The sequence below is a fragment of the Lepidochelys kempii genome, chromosome 3, assembly GCF_965140265.1.
Source record: "Lepidochelys kempii isolate rLepKem1 chromosome 3, rLepKem1.hap2, whole genome shotgun sequence".
Taxonomy (NCBI): domain Eukaryota; kingdom Metazoa; phylum Chordata; order Testudines; family Cheloniidae; genus Lepidochelys; species Lepidochelys kempii.
The window spans coordinates 109399852-109414649 of record NC_133258.1 but is presented as its reverse complement, the minus strand read 5'-3'; the positions used below and the strand labels follow the sequence as shown (position 1 = coordinate 109414649).

General features: G+C 41.8%; 1 protein-coding gene across 7 annotated transcripts in view; it reads right to left on the bottom strand.

The window, feature by feature from the left end:
* UTRN (utrophin) overlaps positions 1-14798 on the bottom strand; it is a 587482-nt gene that overhangs the window by 478758 nt on the left and 93926 nt on the right. For all 7 annotated transcript variants that reach the window (XM_073337527.1, XM_073337525.1, XM_073337526.1 and 4 more), the window contains one exon: positions 8858-8919. In XM_073337527.1, coding sequence (XP_073193628.1) covers positions 8858-8919 — 62 coding nt within the window. The remainder of the gene's footprint in view (positions 1-8857; positions 8920-14798) is intronic.

The window sequence follows — 14798 nt, the reverse complement described above, 5'->3', positions numbered from 1 at the left end:
AGTTTGCAGAGCCCCCTACACCACCACTCCATTCTTCACCTACCAGACTGAGGTGGCAGGAGCTCAGGGCTTCTGCCCTGAAGCAGGATAGTCAGGCTAGGGGCTTCTGCCCTGCAGGGAACAGGGTCTTGGGGCTTCAACCCTGGAGGAAGCAGATTTCCTGGGGTGCGGGCTTCAGCAGGAGTGGGGCTAAAGCCCCCAGCCCTGGCTGACACGCCCAGCTCTTGAACTATTGAAGATTATCATATGTGGCTTAGAGCATCAGTAAGTTTGGCCACCCCAATATAGATGCTAGGGCTGAGTGGAGTATCACCACCCCAAAGGAGGCATCAGCAGAAGAGTCCTGCCCCAGGGCATAGTGTCTTGAAAACGTACGAACGGAGTGCCATGTCCATGCCATGCTACTTTACAGATGTCCAGGAGGGGGACCTCCTGAAGAGATTCCATAGTTGTTGCTTCCATAGTTGTTGCTTGCACTCTGGTGGAATGAGCTCTTACCCCATTGAGGGATAGAGGGGAGGGAAAGTTCAATAGCTGATAGAGTAGAATGAAACCCGAGATCCATTTGGAGATTCTCTGGGTAGAGATGCCGTGCCCTCTCACTCTTTCCACTACAGTGATGAATACTCTCAGGGATTTTTTTAATTGGTTTTGTTCTCTGCAGGTAAAGGCCAAGAAGGCCTGCCGAACATTGAGGGAATGGAGTCTTCATGTCTCTCCTGAATCATGTGGTTTTGAGAAGAACACTAAACTATTAAAACCGCTAAAACTATTTACAAACTAGATTATTCTTATTTTGTAGAGCAAAGCCGAACCTGTGGACATTAAAGGTTCCAACCCAAACTATGCAGCAGTGAGACGGAACTGGAGAGGCAGTCAGTCCACCCTGCCCTTCATCCCCTTGGACAGAGACATGAGGTGAGCTACGGCGCACACGCAGACCAACGGACACTTTTCAAATTCTCCATCTCTGGACTCATGGTGCACCTGCATAATTCTGAGCGGAATACAGAAGATAAAGATACCGCCACTGTACTCTCAGAACATAAGAAACACTATTGACAGTATGTTGAAAAGAAAAAAAAAGCAAACAAAATATGGAAGCAAACTTCAGATCTAACAAGCAGGTAAGAAACATGTTGCAACAGAAAATCCATGATTTATCTGATCACCTGCGAATATACTGAGCCTGGTCCCACTGAAAATGATAAAAGATATTATTAATTCTTGCTCATTTTTCTCGCCTGGGTTCATGCATGCATGCTACAGACAAAGATCCTTCCTTTCTTCATCCTCTTGAACTGGATTTTTAAAGAGTAAGTTTTGAATGTCTATTCTTTTGATTTTTTTCCCTTAACTAGTTAAGAATATTTCAGTTCAAAATTAAACATAATAAAATCACACTGAATGGGCAGACTATTACTTTCATTTCTAGCTCCTAACTTAGAGGCAAACTAATTGATTCATATTACTTTTATGACAAATGCCATTTATCCTCACACAACATATTAAAATTAAAAATGAGGATATGTTTGCATATCAAGATTACTTTACCAAAAAAAAAAAAAAAAACAAAACAGATTAGAGCACTATTCTGAGCTCTGGTAAGAAGTAGGTAGAAGTAGAAGAAATAAGAACAGGCCCAAACACTGAACCTGAATGTTTTCAAAGGTTTAGATCAGTTCAGATAAATACAGTTTATGCCAATACAAGAAATGTTCTGTCCCCAAACTGATGCTGATATTCCACCAATCTGCTAGGCTCTAGCTATCTTGCTGAGCCAGGTTACATCTTTCAGGGTAAATGGAATGCAATTTAGCAAAGGAGAATCTAGATGAATTTTGAAAAATGTCTCCTACTGCAAAAGTAACAATAATTAGGTTAAGGAATACTCTACCAAGGAAATGAAAGACGTTTCTTCTCTTGAGCCACTCAAAAATTAAACTGGAGAAAGTACTACAGATATCTTGGATTGTATTTCCTTGGACAGACAAGACAACTTAACAGATCGTTATGACCTCTATTTTTGCAGGATCCATACACTGCACATTCCATAATCTCCCTGAATCAGACACACATAATCCTTTTTGCAATGTCTCTGGCCTGGAGAATCCCCAAATCATGTGAAATTGTAGACAACAGCAGGCCCAGGCAACATAATTACAGATTTATCAGACTTGCCAAGACACTGCAGTGCATTTGGCAAAATGTCAAAAAGGTAAGGGGCCCAGCGTTTGTTGTGTGCTAAAACAAACCTTAGATTGGAAGAGAGAAAACCAAAAAGCAGTAATGCTGAAAGAGACCTAAAAGTAACAGCAGAAAGAAGATTTCACGTGACTTTTCAGTCACAAAACAAAATTAATGTCTCATAAGTATGGCAGAAAACATTTAAAAAGCTACTGTGATTTTAAAATGCATACACAAGGGAATAATCTTACAAAACAGGGATCTAAACCGTCCCTCTCTAATAACTCCAGTTCAGAAAAGTACTTTAGCATATAAACAGCTCTTTAGGAAAGGGACTATATTTGTGTATGTTTTTTCAGTCTTTAAGACAACTGGACCAGGAACCTGATTGGGGCATATGGGTGTTATCAACGATTACTATTTTTATTTATTTGTATTAACGTTATTATAGGCAGAGCTGATAGCACCACCTATTGCAGCTGCCCACTACTTCCAACTGTAAGAATATGGGGTTTCAGTTACTTATAACTTAGCCAAACTTTGACCATTTGAGCTGAATTTTTCCATGACAGGTGTCTGCCTCAGGTTGAATATTTCTGCCATTTCTGAAAACAAGACTAGGGAAAATGTGCATCATCCATGTTAAACAATTCTGGAAACATTATCTTGTAGAAGCTCTAACACCCCCATGCTTTGGAGCAGGAACTTGAAATTTGCCAAGATGACTACCTTTGCATCCGGGATGTGTCTTTTGCTATACATGTGAAAATCCATCCCCCTTCCCTGCCTACAGGGTTCAGACCCAGGGCCTTGATCTGTTGCAAGATCGCTCAAAGGCCCGCACCTGACATAAGGAGTTCCCTCCACATCAGCATTCCACCTTGGCACCCGAGGAGGGGACAGATGGCAGAAAGGCGTGGGGGGCTCCCTCAGGCCTCCTTCATAATGGACTCTGTGAGGGGGACAGCACCAACCCCCACTGTTGCCAGAGCTTGCTCAGCCAGCTCCACGCACTGCACTTTCTCAGGGCGTGCAGAAGCAACCCTATTGGCAGTCACCCTAGATGCCTTTTAGAGGCGGTCTAGTTCGAGGAGGGGGAGATGCTGGGCCCACAACTTGCTGAGGCTTTCCCCCTGGTAACCAGTACGCAGTCCTCCATGGTGTTGGGGGCTGGCCAGTGGCGTTGGGTCCAGGGAGTAAGGGCAATGGGATCAGGACTTGGGGAGAGAGGGGGTGTGAAGATGGGCAACAGAGAAAGGGGTGTTCTTCCCCAGAGATAGGCCCCAGACATTGCAGCAACCTCCTCTTGCATAGACACCCCAGATGGCTTTTATCAGCAGCAGGGTCTGTCCACTCGGCTGGGTTCAATGATGGGACCATCCCTGGCATCCAAGTGAGACTGTCAGCTGGTGCTGGTGGAGGAGGGGGAACTTGGCAGGTAGGATCACCAGTGGAGGCAAGGCCAGCATCCCTCGAGACGTTCCCCAAAGCCCAGCAGGGGGAACACTGAGCCTTTCCCTAAAGAGAAGTGGGCCCAACAGGGCATTCTAGTTGGGAACGAGGAAGGATGTTCCAAACTCCCCACACACCGCCGCCAGCAACTGAATGGGGACTTGCCAGCAGAAAAGAAGTCATGCCTCCTGGTCAGGGTGGGGAAGAGGAGGCAGTGGCAGCAGTAGAGGGTGCAGGGACCACAGCAGATGGCACTGGGACAGCAGACGGAACCACAGCCACCTGTGTGTAGGCCCTGGGTGCTGAGGAGCCAATGCCCCTAGAGCTGGTGGATGGATGGCAGGGGGACAGGGAGCCACAACCGACGGTGTGGCTGCCGCCACGGAAGGAGCTTTTTGGGCGGGGATCTTGCCCTTTTTCCTGCCATGGCCCTTTCCGACAGCTATGGGGGCCCCCTTGATGGCAACGGTAGTTTTGGCAGTACTGTCCCTTCTTCTGCCTGCTGGTATCAGCAGCGGCGCTAGTGGTGGTTGCCACAGGGGCAGTTAGGGGAGAAAACCTAGGTGGGGCAACAACAATAGTTAGGGGTCCCCATCCCTCAGCCCCGCACCCCACACAAGGCAAAGCTGCTAGAGAGAAGGACTCGCATATAGCCTGCTCAGAGTCCACCTTCAAAGTCAGATGATGGGAACAGCCAACCAGGGGATGGAAAGAAATGATCAAGGGAAGCGTGGGGGGTAGGGAAAATAGAGGCTGACCGCTCCTCCCCACTAGCTTACATAGGATGCGGGGGGGGGGGGGGGGGCAAACAAAACAGGAAACGTTAACAAAATAAAGGAAGGAGGGCTTGGAGCATAATAGGCAGTGTGTGGGGAAGCACCAGCTCCTTCAGGTGAGGGGCACCAGTGAATGGGGGATCAAATGAAACAGGAGGTGGACCACAAGAGCAGAAAGTGCACAAGTGCATGGGGCAAACAGGGCCAGGCAGGGCAGAAGACAAAATAGTAAGCAGAAGGGGTCTGGGTAGGGGACAAACAACAAAAAGCGTGGCTTGGGTGGGCTAAGGAAGGCAGTTAAACAACAACGTGGGCCCAGGAGGGCCAGGCAAAGAGGGAAACTGGCACAACAGGGGAGGTAGGCAAACAAACAGCAAAAAGCAGGAAAGACCAGGCAGGGCAGGAGAATTATATAGCAAACAGCAAAGGGGCATAGGGGTCAGGTAACAAGCAAGTCCCCACATAAAATGGGTAGGGAGGAGCTGCAGAGAGGAGGGGAACCACATGCGACAACAGGAGCAGCAAGCTGCAGGGGAGACAGACCATGTGAGATAGGGGGCTCCAAACCATGAGTGTTGAGCACTTACAGCTGCAACTGAAGTTTATGGGAGTTGGGCTTTGAATGTATAAAGTGCTATAAGTACTATGAAAAATCAGGTACTATGGGTCTCAAGTTGGGAACCCCAAACTTTTGACCTAATATCTGAGTTTTCCCATCTATGAAATGGGGATAATATCTCACACACACCCCGCATCTCACAGGGACATAGTGAAAATAAATTTAATATGTGTGAAGCACTCACATGCTAATGGATGCCAGAGAAAAACCCATGAGGATTATTAATAATTTAGTCTTCAGAGCAGGGTTTCAATAGGGTACAGTAAACAACAACTGGGGCCACACACTGAACAAAATATTGAATAGCTGCTCATTAATTGAACACCACAAACTGAAGTGAGTTCCTTGTTAAACCCAGGTGCCCTGATTAGCCTACCTTAATTGAGTCTAGCAGCTTCTTGATTGGCTGCAGGTGTTCTAATCAGCCTGTCTGCCTTAATTGTTTCCAGAAAGTTCCTGATTGTTCTGGAACTATTCCTGTTATCTTACCCAGGGAAAAAGGATCTACTTAACCTAGGGCGAATATATCTGCCTTCTATCACTCTCCTGTAGCCATCTGGCCCAACCCCACATAACAGAGGGGAGGGGGAATTAGATGTGGCACAGGTAACCTTAATTCTGGCATTTCCTAATTTTTGAGTGCTTGACTTTGCAACCCTAATAATGTTCTTTTAATGTAGTTTTTTCACATGTTAATTATAAGCATAGATTAAATTAGAGGTGACAGAGGGAGAAGGGGTAAGGACAGGATAGGAAGTAACAATTGTTCGAAGAGCACACATTTGAAGGATAAACATTTACACCCGAGTATAACTATGAGTAGCAGTATGCAATTAAAAAAAACGTTTTCCAGATATTCACTCTAAACCTTCCTGACAATTGGTTACATTATTTTGTGGAATAGTCTTTTTTGGAAATTGGCAGAAGTCCTATAACCTGTCTCTTAACAGTAAATTGGACAACACAATAGAAAATGAATATTAAGGAACAGATTCCCCTGGCTTAGTTGTGTTGGTTTGTAGCTTTCCAGCATTTTTGCAATTTATAATTGTTTCCACATTTAGCTTTTATGTTGAGTACATATTAATAAGATGGGGTATTTTTCTGCCCATTTTTCTTACAATACCTGAAAGTGTACAATTTTTAAAGTATATAGATTTTTAGAATTAGCTGGATCATCTTCTGATGGTGCCAGCTTCATAGACTTGCTGAAGTCATATGAAGCTGGGTATACTACAGCTTTCAGTAGTTTGAGGCTTAGCAGAGTAAATTAACTTCCTTCTTTACCACTTAAACTATTTTAAACGAACTCTGTTTTATAAAAAAATTGATGTGCAATTGGGGTGTAATTAAACTGCCAGTGTAATTCTTGGAGTGATGGACGAGACAAAAGAACAACATTGTTCTATACTGTACAGAAGTTTTTTAAACTACTTCCAATTGGTTTAATTAAAGTTCAAGCAATTTGTAAAGTGCATGAAACTGAAGTGGCTATGAAATGGCAATATTTTCTATTTCTCTGTACATTAAGTTGTTTTATACAGCAAGTACAGCATAAACTATTTTCCACTCATTTATACATTCAAATGAAGGGTACTTACAGTAAAATTAATGTTCAAGTTCCTAGAGCCTGAAGTTAGAAATTCTTTAAGCAATTTCTCAGTTTTATATCCATTTATATTTTCTGTGACAAACTACATAAACCTACCCAATTTCTCTCATCTTCACATTTCTCTATCGTGAGAGATGTGCCAATTAATCCAACTGTGATTTACAGAAATTACATTTTAAGCAGCCAAAATGATTTCATAAATACAATATTTTGATGAGACTGCTTTCAACTACTAAGTATTCCTGTCTCATTTCCTTAGGTTCTTAAAAATATAAGCTAGGCTAATATATTATCTTTCTACCTACACCTTTTATCATGTTCATCACCACAGTATCCAAGTGCATTAGTCTTCCTAAGCTAGTGCCCTGCCTGTGCAAAATAGCCATACCCAGTGCTTGAGCTGAACGTGAAAAAAAAATTAGAAGTGCATCATACAGGTGATCACTTTATGCCCTAGAGTACAAATCTTCTAACCATTAACTGAGCTTGCATAACTTCATGTGTTATTAATGGGTCATGAAATTGCCCAGATTTTTCTAAATCCAGCCATAGTATTAGACTACTTCCTGTGAAAGAGAATCCCACAGGTAGAATGTGTGTCACGTGAAGTGCCATTTCTTTTTATATATATATATATATACATATATATATATATATATACACATATATACATATACACACACACACACACACACACACATATATATATACACATACATACACACACACATATATATACACATACATACATACACACACATATATATACACATACATACACACACACACACACACACCAGCCCTTAATTTCATTGCTTGACATTTTAAGTTACATTTGCCCATGTCACATCAAAAATTATACCTTGAGATTGAATAAATAGAAAACACTTGTCCTTTCACTTGAATTGTGATATGCTAATGAAATAACATTGTCAATTTTTCTGTTTACATACTGATTGGGGCCCAAAATAGGGAGAAAAATATCACCATGCTTCAAATTTTTCTCATCTTGTTTTTGCTTTTTCCCTTTGTTCATTAAGCAGCATTGAGAAGGTGGTGTCCGGCATGTTCAACTTACACACTCTTCTCCCCAAACTAAAACACTGGCCAAGATTATCTTGGCTAAAAGCTAAGAATCTCAGCTATCAGCCAAAATGAACCTTCAGACCAAAATGAATAAAATCATACCAACCTTGCATTTAAATGATATACTGTAATTTGGAGAGTCGAGGGGAGGGTAATCAAACCTCTACATTCTGCAGACCAAGCTACAGCTTTGAGAAGTCTATGATATTATCATTTCCCACAACATTGTCACAAAGGTTTTTAAATTTGTCTCCTCGTACTCATCTTCAAACACTGGACTTCACATGCATGTACCTTTCCACACTAGTTGTCCTATTTTCAGTAGCCTTTCTGGCCAAGAAAGAGATGTTCTTTACCTGAGGCCAACCTGGATTCCTCTTTTCATGCTATTAACTAGGCAATAATCCCATGGCCATTGTGTTTACTGAAGATGGAACCTTGTCCATAATCAGCAGAGTGGCATAAAGCAAGGTTTAAAATAGCTACTTTTCTTCCCTGTGAGATGTTACAACTTCCTTTCCCATCCCAAAATAAGAAGCAATGTCCTCAATAGGTTTTAAGTCACAGGAAAGTTAGAGTGTGAAAGCAAAGGAGTGTGCAAAAATGAGTGAACAATTATCCACCAATTCATAACCAAGACTCAAACTGGAAGCACCTTGTGGATGAGTGGAAGTTCACTGACTATTTTGTATGAGTAGAAATGACTCAGCATCAATATAGTGGAGACTAGTTTTTATAATCCACACTAATGCACTCAGGATATTGTATGCAGAGTTAAACTATGAACCGAACAGACACTGCCATGCAGAAAACTGTAGTTCTTAACACCTGTATATATATAATTGTCTCTCACAAACTAACAAGAGTATATTGGTGCAATACTTTTGAGGGGATACAGTGTGTTTAGTTGAGGGGGAAGGGGGGGGAGAGAGAAGGAGACATTACCAATATTTTACTTAAAACATATATTCTGCCATTATACATTTTACTATGTTTTTCAGAGACAGTTCTTCAAAATTTTGAGCCAAGTAAATTTAGTAAATGCTAAAAGCCCTGAAACAAAACATGGCATCTAGAACTGAAATTTATTTGATTTCTATTGGAATTTTTGAAAATTATTTCTACCTTGGAAAAGCGAGCATTTATCCATTTTGTAAAGGTCTTCTTCTGTACATCATTGTGTTCATCTAGAGAGAAAAGAGGGGAGGGGGAAAGAATGAGTGAACATTTATTCTTTAAATTCCTCAAATAAGAATACCTCAATCTTGGGGTGTCAGAGATAGCATTTCAAAATAAACAATTCCAGCCTCACTGTGAAGAACTTGCTGGCTACTTTGCAGCTAGAATTGCTCAGATTCAGACCAAACCTCCTGCATCCAGGGTAGAGGGCAATGTCATGACTGCAAGACAGCAACTGTGGAATCTATTGTGTTCAAGTTACAACCAGTGACAGTTTATTTCTGGAAGTGGTGGGGGCACTCTGGGCCTCTACATATGCATTTAACATTCAACTACCTGAAAGGAGGTTCCAAAGAGGATAGATCTAGACTGTTCTCAGTGGTAGCAGATGACAGGACAAGTAGTAATGGTCTCAAGTTGCAGTGGGGGAGATTTAGGTTGGATATTAGGAAAAACTTTTTCACTAGGAGGGTGGTGAAACGCTGGAACGCGTTACCTAGGGAGGTGGTGGAATCTCCTTCCTTAGAAGTTTTTAAGGTCAGGCTTGACAAAGCCCTGGCTGGGATGATTTAATTGAGGATCGGTCCTGCTTTGAGCAGGGGGTTGGACTAGATGACCTCCTGAGGTCCCTTCCAACCCTGATATTCTATGATTCACATCCCTCCTGGCTGCTAACCACCAAGTGAGACAGTGGGCTCTTTGCTGGTAGAGCCTGTCAGCACCTTGATACCTGATAGCGTGTTACCAAGGAGGCATTGGTGAGGCCCTTACTCTATTATTAAACTCTTGGTGCTGCTAATCTCATTGATCTCCTAGTTTGGGGAAATGCTAATAGAGAAGGCTATGGCAATATTCACAGTATTCAGACTTCCTTAACCCTAGGCCTGGATTAGAACCTGTGTGGGTGATATTGGATGATCCCCTCTTGGCAATCGAATAGGCAATTCACCCACACTGATTTTTAACTCTGTCAGTTGCTTTCAATATAGCCGATCATGGAGGTGCTATTGTATTGACAAGGTTTCAGGCCTTAAACGAAAGCAGATGGACCTCTGAAGTGGTTCACTCCTTTTAATATGGAAGGACCCAGGTGGTCATTATGAACTATTGTACACCCAGCCCAAGAACCCCTCAGAATAGAGGACAGCATGATTCTACTCTGTCCACTTCCTGTTCAACATGCATATGAAGCTGGTGGTATACTGTCTGCAACATCCGTTGAAGTGAGCTGTAGCTCACAAAAGCTCATGCTCAAATAAATTGGTTAGTCTTTAAGGTGCCACTAGTACTCCTTTTCTTTTTGCCTGCAATAAGTAGACGATACCATCTGGAACAAATGCAGTGGAACAAATGATCCAATATCTATTGGATAAGACATGGACAGGAACCTATGGAAATCATGAAAGTGCCCCAAACCACGATCTTGTACATATTTTCTTCCTTGAAATTGATTAAATGTATTTGTAACATTCATTCCATGCAAACTCCATGAAATTCAATCCTTTACTGTTGTGGATTTTTCTTAAAAAAAAAAAACCCCACGTGATTTGCACAGGGCCCTCGTTGTGGGTGAGGACTAGCAGCTAAAACTTAATCCAGACAAGACAGAAATAAGGTTGTTGGGTAGGAGAAAATAAACCAGAAAAATTTGTAAAAATTACATCATCCTTCATTAGTTATGAAACAAGCTTGCAATTTAGGGATATTATGAGATTTAAAACTACCACAGGATGACTAGGTTGAAACCAGGTTAAAGATATGTTAAAGATATGTCAGAGTACTTTTTTACCATCTGCCTTGTCGTTAGAGTCACCTTGTGTTTCAGATTCAGACTTTTTACACTTATCTATGTCTTTGTCACCACAAGTTCAGACTAAACACATTACTTTGAGCTACACGTTGAGCCTATTCAGAAGATTAAATTCATCCAAAGCATAGCAGCCTTTTAAATATAACAGTCTCACACTGGACACAGAACCCTGATGATGCAAAAACTGCACTGGCTGACTATCAGCATCTGAATGGAGTTGAAGGTGTTGGTTTTGATCCATTAAAGCCTTAAATGTTTGGGGACCCAATTACTTAAAACACCAACCCCTCCCCATGCCACACTGCAACAGTTCTGGTTAATACAGCCATTTGAAATGGCACTCCCAGGACATTACAGAGAAGAGGGAGCTGCCAGCCTGGCATTCTTCACCAGGTCCCTTGACTCGAACACCTTTCCCCTATGATCCTCGAGGGCTCAGACATACTGACAAAGCTTATCTATTTTTTCAGACATTTGCTAAGAGGACAGAATAAGGGTTGGACGAGGGTATTTATTAGCATGACATAATTAAGTTTGGGGGCCGGAACTGATAGCGACTGTATGGGTTTAAGCATTTCGTATTAATTTTGGGGATTAATATGAATGGAAAGCCTTGTAGGGGTGCCCAGATTATCATCCCAGTGTTTAACACAAAAATAAATAGATAAATAATAGATGAGATGAAGACTGAAATACTGAGCATTATTCGCTAATCTCCATCCCCTACCAAGACCCCATCGATATGCACGTAGAACACATCTTTTCATGGGCTTGATTTGTCTCTTTGCATTCCTAAGCCTTTGAGAGAACCAACACCAGTAATTTAAACCAATATTTGAGGGTTTAGGTGAATTTAATTTGGTTATCATTGAAAAATAATAAAGCAGGTTTATTAATGTTTGCAAAAATAAAAGTCTCAATGATCATGTAAACCAACAATGATTAAGAAACAAATGAAACAGCATTTGCAGTAAACTGTCATCTGACCTTCACCACCACAACCCCATGCACACACTCCGACACCCCACCAGGAGTTTACAGTTAGTGCTACCCCAGAAAAGCTTTGCTCTATAGGTTTCCTCCCCCTCTCCCCCCAGTTTTCAGACCCAAGGGCTGAAGTACTATCTAGGCATTTATACCATATTCATCACAGTGGTATTTGGGGGCAAGGATTGTGTGGGCAACACAAGCATCTGTCAATGCAAGCAACTGGACTAGCAGACTATTTCATTTCACTTTAAATGGGAACCCCTTGTTTTTTCAGCTTCTGACAAAGTGACAAAAATACACACACTCACTCCAATCCTCTGTTTTAGGAATTTTCTACCTACCCTACATCAAGGAATTTATGTGACCCCATCAATTTAACAACTAAGCATTCTTGCAACACAAAAAGTCACATTTACTTTACGGGTTTCAGAGTAACAGCCGTGTTAGTCTGTATTCGCAAAAAGAAAAGGAGTACTTCTCTAAGGTGCCACAAGTACTCCTTTTCTATTTACTTTACGTTTCTCCAAAGCATCCTGCTCACTTTCAGAACCTGTGGATGTTACTTTCCCCTCCAGGCCACACTTTTATATTTGATTTATAAAGCTCTGAAATTAGCATTTTAGTCATTAGTGATTATAGTTAATGAGAGGTCATGTCTACTGTTCATTTATAAATCCCCAGGAAGAGAATTTCAGATCTGAAAGGCTGATGTACTATTAACTAGAGCAACACACACAATGCCCAATTAATTTTATGTGCTACCTGTCTGTAAAGGTAACTTCCAGAGACTGACATTATGACAGACGACAAACTGTTTCCACGGCATGCATCCGATGAAGTGAGCTGTAGCTCATGCTCAAATAAATTGGTTAGTCTCTAAGGTGCCACAAGTACTCCTTTTCTTTTTGCGAATACAGACTAACACGGCTGTTACTCTGAAACCTGACAAACTGTCTATGTTTGACCAAATAAAATATTACCATTCAGTGAAGCATATGATACAATATACACACACCTTCATGTGCATGACATTAACTTTAGATTTTTCAGGCATATGCCAATAAAATTCTCTCTCAAAGAGAGACAGAAATAAGTAAACATTATGAACCAAAATTATGTTCTCAGTTACACATGCGCAACCCCAAAGTCAATGGGGTTGCATAATGACAGTACAGAATCTGGTACATAACTCACTCAATTATTACAGAAACCATTCCCTCGGTTAGTTTCTTACTTTTTAGCCCTGCCCTCAGTCATTTAATGACCTTTCCTTTGAACAGTTAGTTGCTGATCCCTCTTCCCAAGGGATGACATCACCCAGAAGCTCTCAACTGAGGGTCCGCAGCCCCCCCAGCCCTTTAGGGGGGCCACAGGGCCCCATGGCTGAAACCCAGAGTCCTGAGCCACAGCACTCCTGCTTATAGCCCTGCGGGGAGTTGCAGGGCTGAATCCTAGAGCCCCGACACTCCAGGGGACATACGGAGAGCTGACACTCCCTCCCCCCCCCACCCCGCAAACTGCAGTGCCTTACCCAGAGAGGAGCAGTTCCACCCACACACCACCTCCTCTCCCTCCCTGGCCCCCATCCCCTGCTGGGCCCTTGATTGTTTATAACATTTGGGGGGGGGGGCGCGCACCTCAGAAAGAAAAAGGTTGAAAACCCCTGCCATTAACAATAGCAAAAGACATTTTCAAACTCTCACAACAAAGAGAAAAGAAAAAAGGATTTTCTAGCAGGTTGGTTGTTGTCTCTTGTACCATGTTGTGTAACAGGAGTATGTTTGTGTCACTGGACTGCACTCATAACAAATGGCTCTTAAGATCAAATGCCAGAGCTTCATTCTGAAGTTTAAACACCTACAGAACACACTGGCAGCTTTGCATATTCCTCCACCGCAAACATTATCCTTTCAGTTGATCAGGACCTTTTCATACTCCAGTTCTGTTCTAGTTTTCAGCTTTATGCCTCCTTTTTGTTCCTGAAAACACTATTCATACTGATATACATATAGGAGGGGACCGCACTGAGTTGTGCTTTGCCCTTCACTTAACCTCTGCTTCTAGTATTCACCTTTAAAGCCAGCCTCCTACTTTTACCATTTACATTACACTTGAACTATACCGGATTTTTTATTTATTTAAGACAAAAGATTTGTTCAGGGATAGTTGGAAGAGCACATTTTTGTCATGAAAAGGGCACTGGTGAGGTTTTATGGGCCAGATCAAACAGTCCCACTGCCTTTTGTGTCAACCAGTCCAGCAAGAGTGAACGAGGGTCAACGTTCATCTAAGTCATCCTTAAATTTGCCTTGCACCCTTTGTTTAAGCTTCTAATTTTCTACAAAGAAGGAATTTAGAAATAAAATAAGGAATTAGCCTCTGGGTTTTCAATTATGGTACTAGGAATGTAACAAAATTAGAAATGCCTATTTGTCTAGCCTTGGGGTAGGTACACTGTATTTATCATAAATCTCTCCTCACATCACACCAGTATGAGTTTACAGAAGAAAGGGGAAAAGTGCTCAGTTTTTCTGGGCGGGAAAAGCAGTTAGCATTTGTAATGTATTAAGTATACTTAAAAATAGAGATTTACTCACATATGTCATCATAAAATCTGTGTATGTATTATTTACAAAACCGAAACCACTTAAGTGTTTACTTCCAATTAATGGAGTAATACAAAAAAGTCAAAATAAAAATGCTGTCAGTACAGTAGGATTTCATACAGTGGCTAGCACAAGCAACCCTGATGCCGATCAGGGCCTCTACCATTACCATAATATAATTACTAAATAATTATCTTAATGACTGTCACTGTTTAAAAAGATAAACTTAAGATTGTTAAGCAGATCCCCTCCCTTCTCATATATGACCGACATTAAACAGGAATCTGGGAGGAGTAACCTTTCACCTCCATATTGCAAGTCTGCATTTCGCCCAGGTCAATAATGACCACAAGTCTTACCACTTTCCGACGCTTTGGTTGTCCATGTGAAAAGAGCTGGGGGTCTCAGCCCAGGTCCTAACGTACAAGTATCTACATGCCAAAATTGGCATCCTTGTTGGCAGTATCATTAGAGAAGCCAA